The sequence below is a fragment of the Sylvia atricapilla genome, chromosome 6, assembly GCF_009819655.1.
Source record: "Sylvia atricapilla isolate bSylAtr1 chromosome 6, bSylAtr1.pri, whole genome shotgun sequence".
In the NCBI taxonomy this organism is placed as follows: domain Eukaryota; kingdom Metazoa; phylum Chordata; class Aves; order Passeriformes; family Sylviidae; genus Sylvia; species Sylvia atricapilla.
The window spans coordinates 30,713,047-30,726,702 of NC_089145.1; the positions used below are offsets into that span (position 1 = coordinate 30,713,047).

At 36.1% G+C, this 13,656-nt stretch overlaps 1 protein-coding gene across 2 annotated transcripts in view; it reads right to left on the reverse strand.

The window, feature by feature from the left end:
* EIF2AK4 (eukaryotic translation initiation factor 2 alpha kinase 4) overlaps positions 1-13,656 on the reverse strand; it is a 37,737-nt gene that overhangs the window by 6,853 nt on the left and 17,228 nt on the right. Inside the window, exons 19-34 of one of the 2 annotated variants that reach the window (XM_066321421.1) lie at positions 12,605-12,706; positions 11,962-12,012; positions 10,727-10,963; positions 10,072-10,147; positions 9,093-9,214; positions 8,636-8,685; positions 8,382-8,550; positions 7,753-7,869; positions 7,264-7,329; positions 6,557-6,727; positions 5,811-5,945; positions 5,590-5,697; positions 4,708-4,836; positions 3,273-3,359; positions 1,866-1,978; positions 381-439 (exon numbers count right to left, since the gene is read on the reverse strand). In XM_066321421.1, coding sequence (XP_066177518.1) covers positions 381-439; positions 1,866-1,978; positions 3,273-3,359; positions 4,708-4,836; positions 5,590-5,697; positions 5,811-5,945; positions 6,557-6,727; positions 7,264-7,329; positions 7,753-7,869; positions 8,382-8,550; positions 8,636-8,685; positions 9,093-9,214; positions 10,072-10,147; positions 10,727-10,963; positions 11,962-12,012; positions 12,605-12,706 — 1,792 coding nt within the window. The remainder of the gene's footprint in view (positions 1-380; positions 440-1,865; positions 1,979-3,272; positions 3,360-4,707; positions 4,837-5,589; positions 5,698-5,810; positions 5,946-6,556; positions 6,728-7,263; positions 7,330-7,752; positions 7,870-8,381; positions 8,551-8,635; positions 8,686-9,092; positions 9,215-10,071; positions 10,148-10,726; positions 10,964-11,961; positions 12,013-12,604; positions 12,707-13,656) is intronic. The other variant, XM_066321422.1, reaches the window with a different exon arrangement.

Sequence of the window (13,656 nt, forward strand, 5' to 3'; positions counted from 1 at the left end):
GGTAAGTCAAGGTAAACATGCCTCAATACTCCAACAATCACGGTCAAGTTATTTTTTTATCAAGATGACATTTAAATTTCTCCTCAGCTAGGAAGAGTTTGTGATTTTTTGCTTTCCCAGCCTGGAATTACTGCATCAATGAACGCTTGTATGGAGAATATTCTGTCCACTGGTCTGAGCACTTTGCTCAGCAAGTTCAAAAGAGCAAAATTCAGTTTTAAATCACTTGGAACAATATCTGCCATTAAGAGGCAATGCCTCTAACCAGAGCTCTGCTATAAAACATTTTCTTACTTTGCCTTTGGTTGTATTTTCCTACAAAATCGTTTTTGAGCAGAAAGAAGAACAGTTTGTATGTTCTGTAACTAGATATTAAATACCTGAAATATTAGTAAATGATCCTTTTTGATTTGGTATTGAAAGATTATCTGTGGTTTCTCTAAAAATAAACAAAGACAGTTAAGGAAACAGATTTTTAGTTAAATACTGTAACAAGACAATAGTTTCAGATTATCACAGATACTTAAACTTAGTTCCAACAGATAAAGAAGTTTACAGATACTCTCTAGCACACATTTATTATTCATTAATCAATTCTACTCAGGAATTGACAGGAAACCATACAAAATTACATTGAAAATCAGGTCTAGAAGCAATGCTCCCTATGGATACAAAAAATATCCTATCATGAGTGATTTATATCCTAATATCAAAATATATTGTTACAGTATTCTCTCTGAATTATTTAATCCGTTTCTCACAGGTTTGTGACATAATACTAAAGTATAAAAGCAGTATTTATACTGAAGGGCACACGTATTCAAAGAAGTCTTCAATAATTCATTTGGATACTTTTACTTTCCACATTCAGGAATTCATTAAAAGAGAAGTTTGCCAGCACTATTACAATCAATCAGCTATTGCATTTCTCTGTTTAGTGGTGCCATGCAAGGGTTTTTCTATTCTGTTTTCAGGATTTAGAAATAAGGTAACTTTTTGAAAGAATGATTTTCTTTCACAGCTTTCAGTAGAGCTGTCACAAAGCACCTGAAAATCAGGTTAGTTGCAAAATTAAATACTAAGACTGGCTGAGGCCAGAAAAAGAACAAGAGGTAGGTAGCAGGAGACATCAAATGCATAAACTAGTGCTTGATTTCAGCAATTCCAAGCTTAATGATTTCCTTTATTGTTAAGCCTAGTCAGAAAAAACTGGATGGCAGATCTGTTAAGTTTCTGAATTCTACTTTGTGTGACTAATGCATGTCTCTTCCTGCTGCCAGTACACACGTATAAATATGTGTACTCTTGAGCACACAGGAATGACTAGCCTCTCCTGTCATTTCTGTACTAACTTCCACTGGTGACAATAAATAGTAATTTCAATGAAGACAGGCTGAAGGGGTTTTCCTATGACCTCAAGTCTTTGCCAGATGTTACTTTTACTTTTGCCACCAGAGCATACAGAAGTGCAACTGTTAAACCTTCATTTCACCATACCAATACTGCCCTCAGAATGAAAGGGATTCTTTGATTACACAGTACACAAATGTAATGGACTTCTACTCAGTAACAGGGACTTGCAGGCAGGCAGCCAAACAATACTGTTGTGCTAGCAGCTTTGAGATAATTGTGTGGCCTTGTAATTTATGACACACTATGGATCTGTGAGTGTAGCAGCAGCTAGGGAAATCAGTTTCTTTATTAATGTCAATACAATTCTATAATAATGCCTTTTGCTTTCTTTTCCCATCAAAAGAAATTCAGCAATTTCTTTACCAAATAAAATTAAGGTTTAACTGAGCATTAGCAAACATATTCACGTCAGATTTTGACTATTCACATTATTGACATGTTATGCTACTTACCTACTACATCTTTCGTCACCGATTTTCATTTTCAGTTTCTGGATCAGGTGATCTACTAAGTCAGATTCTAAAATCCTTTTCTCTGTCTGCCTGTCTTTCTCAAAGGATTTCACCTGTGATGTAGTTCAATGATTCTTAACATTGTTGATTCTTAAAATGGCATACAAATGAACTTATCAAACTCAATCAAAACCAAACTGCTTCACCCATTAAAGGTGAAAAAGTCCAAGGTAGGAAGCTACTACCATTATCAATCACTGCCAATTAAATCTTTGATTAGTTTTTTTTTCAGCCAACTACTAATTTATTCTGCATTCCCAAAGCATAAACTAGCTTGACTCCCTGCTTTTAATATGTGTTAATTAAGTTCTGAACAGAATGGTTTATAACTGTAAATACCATTATTACTAATATTTTTAGTTAAGCAATTATATTAGAATAAGGCTTGCCTTTCAATTTGCAGGAGTTCACTCAAACATGCAAAACTTAGGAATCTGCACCATCTTTATTGCAAGTGCTTAATCAGTAACAACACCATTCACCTCATTAACATATCCTTTCTTGGTTTTGCTTCAATAAAGCTGTATTTAAAAGAACACTCTATAATAGACTTGTGGAGGCCTTCGAAATATCACATTGTCATCATCAAGATTTATTTATTCTTGTGATGACTGCTGTTACAGTAACAAGAGAAAATAAGAAGTGAGAAAGATTTTAGTAAGGCACATTGGCTGTCCTTGCCATATGCTTTCAAATGGTTAGTATTTTTTTTCCAACAATAAATCTTTACTCAAAAAATAATGATCTTTTCTCTAATGATCCAGAGTATTTTAAAACTTTTAACTTCAAAGAACCAAAGGTACCAGAACCATAACTGCAGAGTACTGAAGAAGTACAGAGTACATTCATGTTGTGACACAGTGCAGTCTTTGCATCCTAATCTGAGTTTACAGAGGTGAAGAGTGTGGTTCTGACTGTCTGTTGGAACGACACCAATTTTCTTAGATTTACATTTTAGTTGTATTTATTTTGTAACATAAAAAGGTGTCAACTGCGAAGATCGCCAAGTCAATTAATTTTGTAGATTTAGTGAAATCAGAGACAAGAGAAACCTTTTTCCATGTTAAACCATTGATGGCACTGTCAAGCAGTGTTTGCACTAGTTTTTGGACTTTCCTAGAGGGAAGGAGGTCTGTGAATAAGAGTGTAATGCAGAGATAAAAAATGTTTACAGTGTTGAAATTCTTCAGAATAACATTTCTACAACTGAACAACCAAAACTGTATTTATTTCAACTCCACTTAAGTATAATTTATATCGTATTAATAATGACCTTAAAAAAAAAAGCGTAGAACAACATAGTACAAATCTGAAACACCATAAAGCGTCCTCTGGTCCCATGCTTACCTTCACATGACTTCCTTCTTTCTCTGACACCAGAGCCACATAGGTAATCCCAGAGCATCTGCAGTATTCCTGCAGTTCTTCTTGGGACTAAAGAGTGAACAAAAGAAGGTGAATGAGAAATTAATTTGACAGATTATAAAATGACCAATTAAATAATCAGTCTCCTGTCTGTAATTAGAGTAACTTGATATGCAACAGTAACATGGCTTCAGAGAGAGAAAAGCTTTATTAACAACTTGAGCAGATAAAAACTTCATTATGCATAGATTTATCCACCCAAAGCTTGCTAAAACTGGAATTGATGTATACACTTAGGCAGAGAGAATGCCTAGGTTCTGCAGCTCAAGTTCCCACATAGAAGGGCTAAGCTATAGCTACAAGTGCAGAGTCCAAGTGACTGTAAAAATGTGCAATGTAACATCAAGCAGTCACCACCCTGCTGCCTGCAGCTTTCAGTCCTGCATGGCTGGAGGTCTGCCACAAAAGCTGACTCCAGCTGGGTTCCTGCAAAACCAAGGCTATGCTGACTTACTCAGTACTAGACTGCAGGACAGCATTAGAGGCAAGAACTACTCAAATCATTCCTTATGAACCAAACAAACGAACAACCCCAAAACCCCACCTCCAGCCTAGGTGATCACAGGAAAAGTTTATAATCTGGATTTTTTTCAGTCCCAAGAATTGAAACTTTTGGAAATGTTATGGCAAAAAATTACAAAAAAGTCAGACAATGAACTGAATGAACTCAGAGCTTCCTTCCCTGCAGCACATAATGTAGAAGGGGCAACTGCAGAGTTTCTCTTGTCAATCACGAACTGGGACACCTGAAGGTGAAGCAGACTCATAATCCTTACGTAAGTGCTGCCACCTCTGGAAGGGACTTCAGTGTTGCCATGTAGCTCACTACATTGCAGAGAAGCAGTGCTCGCTACAGCTCTGTTTGCTTTAGTTGGACTAAAACGGCACAACTCAGCTTGCCACTCTCTCTTCTCCTTCTACTACACATCTTTTCAAGGACTACATGGGGACACATCTAGTAGCTCAGTTTGCTAAACTGTATTTCTAACAGTAGAATAATGTCAATATTCCCTCTGTACCTGAGTGTCTTAGGCCATCTGGTTATTTAGAAGTTGATGCTACTGTTCCTTTCTTGATGTACCCCCTATAAGGTATTGAATTTATTAACAGGATAGATCCTTCTTCACACTTTAAAATACTCTGGAAGAATGCTGCAAGGCCAGTGAGACTTTCTTGACACTTTTGTATCTGAATAGCATCCCACATGCTCAGTATTATCAGTCTCTACCTCCATAAAAACAGGAAAAAAAAAAAAAAAAACAAACAACAACCAAAAAAGTACAAAAAAGTATGGTTTCAGTCTGCGCTAATCTTGGAGAAAAATAATACAGGTAACACATGGAGATAAAAATTCTACCTGGGACCAGTCATACATTATTTCAGCTGGAATTCCTGCAGTCCAGAATTTCTGAACAATGTTGATAGCTCTACCCATTGACATCTGACCAACACTTACAACCAGCAGGTCACATGAGCTGACAGAAACCTACAGAAAGTAAAATCAAGGAGACAGTATTAGTCACAAGACCACCTTTCCTTCTTCATAAGGCAGTTAAAGTAACAAAGATGGAAAAATAGTCCAACATTTGTTAAAATGCATCAAGCTAAAAACCAAAAAAATGAGTTAGAGATCCACCTCTTTTGAGAGCCACAATCCACCCAAGTCTGTCTGAAAGTCACTGAAGCTTAATCTTCAATGCAAAGCACCTCCACAGCCTCAGCTTGCCAAGTATCCCTGCCTACTCTGTTCTTTCCTTCCCACTCTCCTTGGCAATGTTAATTTATTCTTATAGAGAAAAGATAATAAAATACTCATTTCACAACCAAGTGAATATGTGTGACGCTGTACAAAGTAGTCAAGATTCTTAAAAGTTTCTTTTCATCTCTATCTTCTATACTTTGATAAAGGGAGAAATAGTAGGGGAAAAATAACACTAAGTACCTACAGTTGTACTCTTCCATCTGAAAGAACATAAAGGCTAAGAAAAATATCCTCTTTAAATTGAAAATAAAATGGTGTAAGCCTGAAGATCTTGTCTTCCCGTAATTCTCATTTAATAAATAAATCTATGTAGAGAAACACAAAAGAAAACAGGTCCTCTTGATGTCTGCCTTCTATTTCAGTATGGTATTACTTTGGAACACATCTGAACATCTTATTTTTTGTCCATCTCTAGCTACAATTAGCTCACTGAACTGTCAGAAGTAAAATTCCCCACTTCCCAAAAAAGAGACTTACAGAATCTTCCACACTGGAAACAGCAGCAGTTATTTTATCTATAGCTATGCTGACTCCAACAGCTGAAGGTACTGGTCCTACTGTCTGTGGCCCTCTGAACTGTGGAATCTCAAAACAAGAAAAAAACAGAATGGAAGACCAGACAGTTATCTTGGCAAAATGTCACTTTTTTCATGGGTTAAAAAAAAAATCCAAATTTACTAGAAGAAATGAGCACATACCAGATGATCATATCTGCCTCCTGCAGCAAGAATTTCAGGCACAGTTCTTTGTCTTCTTTTGATGTACGCTATAAACTGAAAGATAATACCATTGTGCTGCTGTATTTTGTAAACTAGTCCCAGATTTATAGAGATCTGTAAAATAAGAATGGATATATGCACATATATAATTAATTTCCTGTTAGCAGCATGGATTCAAAACACTGTTTTCACATAAGGAAGACATATGGAAACATTCCTTATCTCCAAAAATTTAAAATACAGTGAAAAATAAGGAAATGGTGCTTAAATCTTACATTTAAGCTTCCCAAGAAACCTGTAACACAAAACCCAAACAGCAAGCTTCAAGGAAGGTGGAGACCTTTAGTAGTCATTAGATTTCTCTATTTTTAAAATATTAGAGTTTGTTTCAAAATTTATTAAAACCCCTCTTTTATGCTCTAAGTAATGCCTTCAGTCTTTGCTGGGAAAAGAAAAAAAGTCTGAGTGTCAAAAGACAAGTTAGGCCAGACACTCCTGACTGGGAGAGGTCTTATTTTTAAAATGCATCTTCAATTAAAAAAATGGAAAAAAAAAAAAAAAAAGAAGAAATATCAATACCAGTACTATTACGTGTGATCAAAAGACACTTGCATGTGCTTTTCTTGTAAAGTAAATTAAATTGTAAAGTATCTTTATTTCCTGGCATATTACAAGGCCCAGCAGCCTGTAATTCCATTAATTTATTAGCAGAGCATTTTACAAACCTGAAGTTTTATTCCCAGTTGCTTTAATAGACCAATGATTTCCTCTAAATCCTTCATGCCATGCTTCAACAGCTGAGTGACACTTGGCTTTTGTTTTATCATTGTGTTTAGAAATGGAAATACATTACTTGCTTCTCCCTTCTGCTCAATGAATTTATAGAGTCGAGAAAGCTAAAAACAAAAAAAATTATAAGCATACATAGCAACACAGAAAACATTAAGGATAGGTCACATCTGAAAAAAAAGAAAAATATCTGACTTCATATTTGTAGGAATAAAACATCTGCCTTTTTTGTTTTGTTTAGCTGGTTGTTTTTATCTAGGGGAGTTGAAGAAAAGAATAGACAGACACAAGTCTCAGACTATCCAGAAGTTAACTTCAACTCTATTCAACACATTCAGCATTTACAGAGAAGGTTTTTTTTTTTAAGTTTCTCTCAGTTTTCCTTATTAAATACCTCTCTACAGTATTCCATTTACCCTTTATTAGTTTCCGCAGCCTACAAAACACGTTTAAAGAACAAGCTGCAGTAGTAACTTCCAGAGAGAACAGAGTACAAAGTCAGACAACTTGAAAAGAGACTGACCTATTCTGAGCAGCACATGTAACAGGTTATTTTTCTTACTCTGGTTATTACAAAGAAAATAAAGTATTACTGACTTATGGCAAACTACAGGAAAATTAACACTCAATTAAGATCACTTACACTAGCTGATGTGAGAGAAAGATTACAGAACTTGGCTTCTACTTCTCTTTTAGTTAGCTTTTCAGTCTACAAGAAAAACAGATTAGAACAGCATTTGTTTGTGTTTAATGCATTACTGTAAATATTCAGATTAATTTCACCTATATTCTGTGCTTATAAAGTAGAAAATACCTAACTGATACTACAATACATTTTAAATTTAATTTTTAACGTTTTTATAGACTGGCCTGTCAATTCTTGATTATACAGGTGAGTAATTCCCTCATAAATACACATTCAAGAATCATCTTAAACCATCCCAATCCAGAAGTAACAAAAAAGCAATTCATCTATGTTTACAGCTCAAAGATAACCAGCCTTTTTATGTATCAAGAGTATACTCCTGGTTATGCTGGCAATGAGCTGTTCATCATTTTCAGAAATAGCTCCACAAAATAGAATAACCTACAGTGATGATTACAGAGGTTAGGTTAATAACTAATGCCTTACCACAGCATCATAGAGAATGACATAGACTTGATTGAGCTTGTCTTCTGGTATCCCACAGTGCAAAAGTATAGCTTTCAGTAAGGCAGTGTGGTTCAGATAAATGCTATAATTTCTTTCCTAGCAAAGAATAAGTTTAAAAAAAAACAAAACACACACACACAAAAAAACAAAGAAAGAATGAAAACCCCAAGTTTTACTTGCATTCTGTTTTCTTAAAAATCTCCAACCCCCACAAAACAGAGGCTTTCTAAACATTTAATAGGAGTTCAAAATTAACTTCAAACCTCTTTTTTCACTATCTTACCTTTAATCTCTAACTAAAGATCGCAAGTCTTGTCCCATTCTACAGTAATCACTTGTCTGACAGAAGAAAGACATTATTTCAGTGGTACTGTAAAGGATTCAGTTAATATCTCCTTTGCAGATAAACCTATGCTTCATTTTAAGTTTACCTGGGAAACACATTTTTATGATAGTATTCTGTAAGTAAGTATAGATAAGATGTGAAAATAGTTCTGCACTGACTGAAGTTAAAGGAAGTATCCTTTTACAACACATCAAACTAAATGTTTAGCTTAATTAAAATTTTGGGTGGAAAGGAGAGAAAAGGGGCTGATTAGAGAATCTACCTGTAGCACTGAAAACTCTTGAATGATTTCTGAAATTGCATAAATTGTTTCTGCTATAGGCAAAAAGCTATCTCCAGCAGATGTAATGATGTCAAATGCACATTCTAGGAGTTCTTTGGGATGACAGCGGTCTAATTTCCGAGGTCTGAAAACTCGCTCTATACAGTATCTAAAGGAAACATTGAAGAATGAATCAGCCTCTTCGGAAGTCAAAGCATGGTATCAGTGCAAAGCATCACCTCTACATCTCTTACCTTTTCAAGTTTGAGATGTTATTTCTAGCTACAAATCTTGCAAAAGGAATCTGAAAAACAGAATACAGGAAAATTGTTGAAACAAAACAGTCAATCTGACTGAGCTCTGCAACTAGAGATCAATTATACTGTGTAGTTATACTTTTAAGTGTAATATAATGCCTAAAACATCTGAGATAGGCATGCAATATTAATCTAACCATCCTTGCTGTAAGTTTTAAATAAAAACATTATTTTCACTTATGTTAAAAAACAAGCAAACAAATGCTATCTCTTCAATTCGCGGTCAGGGCTCCAGCTGTCAGGAGTACAGAGGAGTAAAGAACTCAGGAGAACAAGAACAGACATTGAAAGATACACCTCTTGTCTGCTGAAGTAGTGCAAGTCTAAACCAAATTCCACCACAGCACCCTTCAAACCCTCTGCAAACTTTGGCTGCAGAGATGATGCTACTTACTCTGAGGTCGTAAGGAAGCATTACTAGCATCCCACTGTGATCCATGAAATATGCAGCTTCATTATGTTCATACAGTTTTTTATTTCTGGGCATTAGCAGTGGTGTATGCAGCTTGATAGCTCCTACACAGAACCAGAAAACTCTATTATCTCTCATTTCAGAAGTAACACCTGCTTTTTCCAGGTTCATCAACACCCTTACAGGGTATAATTAGGTAAATCCATAAGTTTAAAAATTTACATTAAATATCCTTAATAGACTTCCCTCTTCCATATTTAAAGAAAGAATTTCAAACTTTGTTTTATATCTATGTTGCATGCTTCTTGGACTCAGGAGGGAGGCCTGAGAAGGGAGAACTGCCAATTCCATCACCCAGCAGAATCCTGACCTTGCCTTCCCTCTTTAAACACCACCTTTCCCAAAAGCAGGCATATGAAACAGATGAGAAACTCTGCAGTTACCAGCACCAAGTACTGCTTTGGTCTAGAGGCATTTCGATATAGAACAAATTTTGCTCAGACCTATTGCATCCTGCCTGGAAGTACCACTACATGTTTGCTTTGTTTCCATGTTCTCCCTTATGCTTTTCCCATTCTGGCTGTTCAAAGAGAGGTAACTATGCTACATGGATGCCTGATCTCCCACTACAGAGCTACCCTTGTATTCAGATCCAGATTTTGCATAACGTTCTCTACCTCTAAAACCTCATACAGATTTATCTGAACAATCATTTATCTGAACATTCAAAATCCAATTAAGATTTTCACTCTTCTGTCTGTAGAAAATGTAAATTATTCAGACTTGATGCTAGTAGCTGTTACTGGAATGACAAAACAACCAAAGGAAACATCATAAAAACATCAAATTATTAACTACCAAACATGTTTTCTGATTTCCCTTACAGTGTAAATACATTCCATTCTTTTAAATCCATTCAATCACAACAAAGGAAATTAATGACTTTTGTAAACACACCCACCGTGTCTTTTTAATATCCGGCTGACAATCTCACATACATGCTGCTGTATCTTGGCTGCCCAAATAGAAAAACTACCCTGAAACCATCACAAATAAAAAGTACATATATAATTCATGTGTGATGAGCACTTCATGTAGGCAATCATTCCATGTAATATAGGCAATAAACACTCTGATATCTCATCTCACTACAAAAAACTGCAATGCTTACATAATAAAAAAATAACTACAGCTATATAAAGCATCATTGTACTGTATTACTTTGAATTTCTTTAGCTTTAGAAAGACTCAAGAGCTGATAAACTAAGAACAATCACAATCAATTTAGAACAGAAGAAAACATCCAGGGGCAACACTTTCTGCTGACAACCAGTCAAGCATTAATTTGACAGGAATTCAGAGTAAAGAAAGTCATCGTCCAGACATAAGCTTAAAGCTTTAGCTGGTACAATCAAATGCTGCTGGTTTCTTCACTGAAGAATGACAGGCTCAAATGGGAAGTGGCTATTCAAACCCACAAAAAATTTAAATGGGAACCAATGTGAAGGTCAATCTTGAGATCATGCAATTCGCTCAGGAATGTTACAGGTTTACCCATATATTTTTAAAAAATTCCACACTGGGAAAATCCAAACCCACAAATCCCCTGAACAAACCTTCAGCATATCACTGTCATAAGTATAGTCTATGGCTGGAGAAATACGCTGTGCAAATATCTGACTCATCATAGTCCGGTAGGCCTTTCCATCCACGTTTGCTAAGGTATGGTGGAGGACTTCATGGAGTTCAGACTCTTCCATTTGTGGTGGTGGAAGATGTTCACTTTTTAACAGCTCCACAGCTGTCGGTCGTGCTGCAGGATCATGGTTCAGGAGCCACGTAATAACCAACCTCTACAAATTAAATCAAAATTTTACAGATTAGACACATTTTCTAAGTTAACAGTATTTGCAACAAACTTGGTAGTTGCATCAATTCAGTAACAGACTATGACACTCTACAGGGGAAAAACCAGCAGAATCTGAATCTTTTGGATGGATATTATTTGCTGAATAAACTATTAATATCTTTTATTTTCACCTGAAATAGTTTACTAAACCACACAGATTATTAGAAATGTGCCTCCTGGGATGACAAAATATGTAGTATCTTTTTTCCTTTGTTGTTCCATGGTACACTACCTCTGGCATCTCTTTATCAACAAAGTTGAGATAAGGCAGAATTGCATGCATGAAATCAAAGATTTGAGAGGCACAACTATTACAGTAGGTGAAATGGGCAAGATGGAAATGTTTTTATGGTACTAGTAACATACAGATTGCTGTTTTACAAGCATAACACACTAGAAGTTAATACTAATGGTCAATGAAAGAGTTGATTAGCACAAGGATAAAGTGACCTAGATGGTCCAATAAAGATTACTCTGCTCCTTATCACTTCACTACCCTGCCATGGAGGCCTCCAGAACAGCTCTTGGCAGCTCTGTCAAAGTCGGAGCAGCCAACTGAGCTTACACATTTCTTTCTATTGTGTGACACATATTTCTTTCAAAAAGTTTAAGTAAAAAGTTTAAGTAAACAATTGAGCTGCCATTTCTCTGAGAATAAAAAGTCAAAATTGTCCCTCAGAGTTTAAAAGATGTGCCAGTGAACTCTAAATTTCTTCATGACTGTGCTCTTGAGAATTTTGTGGTTAAATAGATTTCCATGTCCTATTTTCCACGTTAGACCATTATTTTGAGATTTTATTTTCTTACTTTGTTCTAATATCATGCAATAAGGACTTGGCAGAGAATACTAGGTGGAGAATTAAGTAGGAAATTAAGAAGCAAAAATTATAATCAGTGTTTTCTGAGAAGGAATACCTAATAGTTAAAATATCTTCAAATTACCTGCTTTGCATGCTTGACTTCATCGAAGTCCGTAGGAAATACAATCGCAGGCTAACAAAACAAAAAAACCAAAATCCACATTTGAATTTTAACAGGCAGTCCAGATTGCTCAGATTAGTCTTACTTTTAAGTTCTACATAATTAACAGAGAAAGTAAGCATTTCCATTGCCTGTGAAAAACTAAACAAAAGCCCCCCAAACAAACCAACAAAACCCCCATGTGGCACATTTAATTTGAAGAGCTAAAAGGAAAAAGAATACTTTGATGTTGTTTTGTACAATGAAATTACAATCCATAATCACAAGCATTTACCAACTATAAATACCAACTGATTCATGAGAAAGACCCACCAGGCCTAAACCTAGGTATACTAAAGAACTGATTCCTTTATCTGACATGTAAAAATTAATTTCAGAGACAGAACACTGACTGATGGCAATACCATTAGGATCTATGTTGCATTAAAGGAATGTCAGTGCACCAGCACCAATTGTATTCTTCAGTTTTCATGACATGTTTTACAAACTTTGGTTTTAAAGCACTCCCTATGGCAACATTTTTTGCTCTATTTTGCATCCTTTTGCTTCTTGTAACAAACTATTTGATGCATAGAATTAGTATGTTTCATATGTGTGTACTTACCAGTCTTAGCTGACCAAGAACAAAGATCCTTTCTGATGCAGTATTCATAGGATGGTAACACATTTCAAAGAATATTATACCTAAGCTGAACAGGTCCACTTTCTAAGGAAGAAAAGAATGAAAACTTGTATGTAGTACCTATCAATTCTCTGAAGATGAAAATAGCAGAGAAAAAAAAACCCCAAACCAACAAACATTTAGGTTAAATATTACATTATATTAAAGCTGGAGAGAAGGCTGGGTGTTTTTTTCTGTGTCTTTTTATGTTTTTTATTATTATTTGTTTTTAAAGCTTTTAAATTAGAAGACACAGTTCATTAAGATCTGGTAGACTTTAAAAATTTCTACCACCACAGAACTGCTATGACATAAATGATGGCTGCACTCAAGTTGTGGTCAGCAGCTTAACACTGAAGTGAGGAGTGGATGTTCATGAGGGGTTGGTACTGGGACTGGCACTGCTCAGTATCTATGCTGGTGACATGGACAGTGGGACTGAGAGCAGCCTCAGCCAAGTTTGCTGGTGACACTGAGCTGTGTGGTGCAATCAACACGCTGGAAGGAAGGGATGCCATCAAAAGGATCTTGACAGGGTGGAGAGGAGGGACTGTGTGAATTTCATGAAGTTTACAAGTCCAAGTGCAAGGTGCTGCACATAGGTTGGGGTAATCCCAAGCACAAATACAGGCTGGGCAGAGAATGGATTGAGATAAGATTGTGATAAGAACCTGGAGGTGTTGGCTGACAAGATTCAACATGATCCATCAGTGCACTCACAGCCCAGAATGCCAAACATCCTGTACTGCATCAAGAGCAGTGTGACCAACAGGCTGAGGGAGGTGATTCTCCCAATCTACTCCACTCTCATGATATCCCACCTGGAGTGCTGCATCCAGCTCTGGGGCCCCCAACACAACAAGAACATAGATTTGCTAGAGCAAGTCCACTGAGCAAGTTAAGAGGAGGGCCACAAAGATCATTAAAGGAATAGAGCACCTCTTGCATGAAGAAAGGCTGAGAGAGTTGGAATTGTTTAGCTTGAGAGAAGGCTC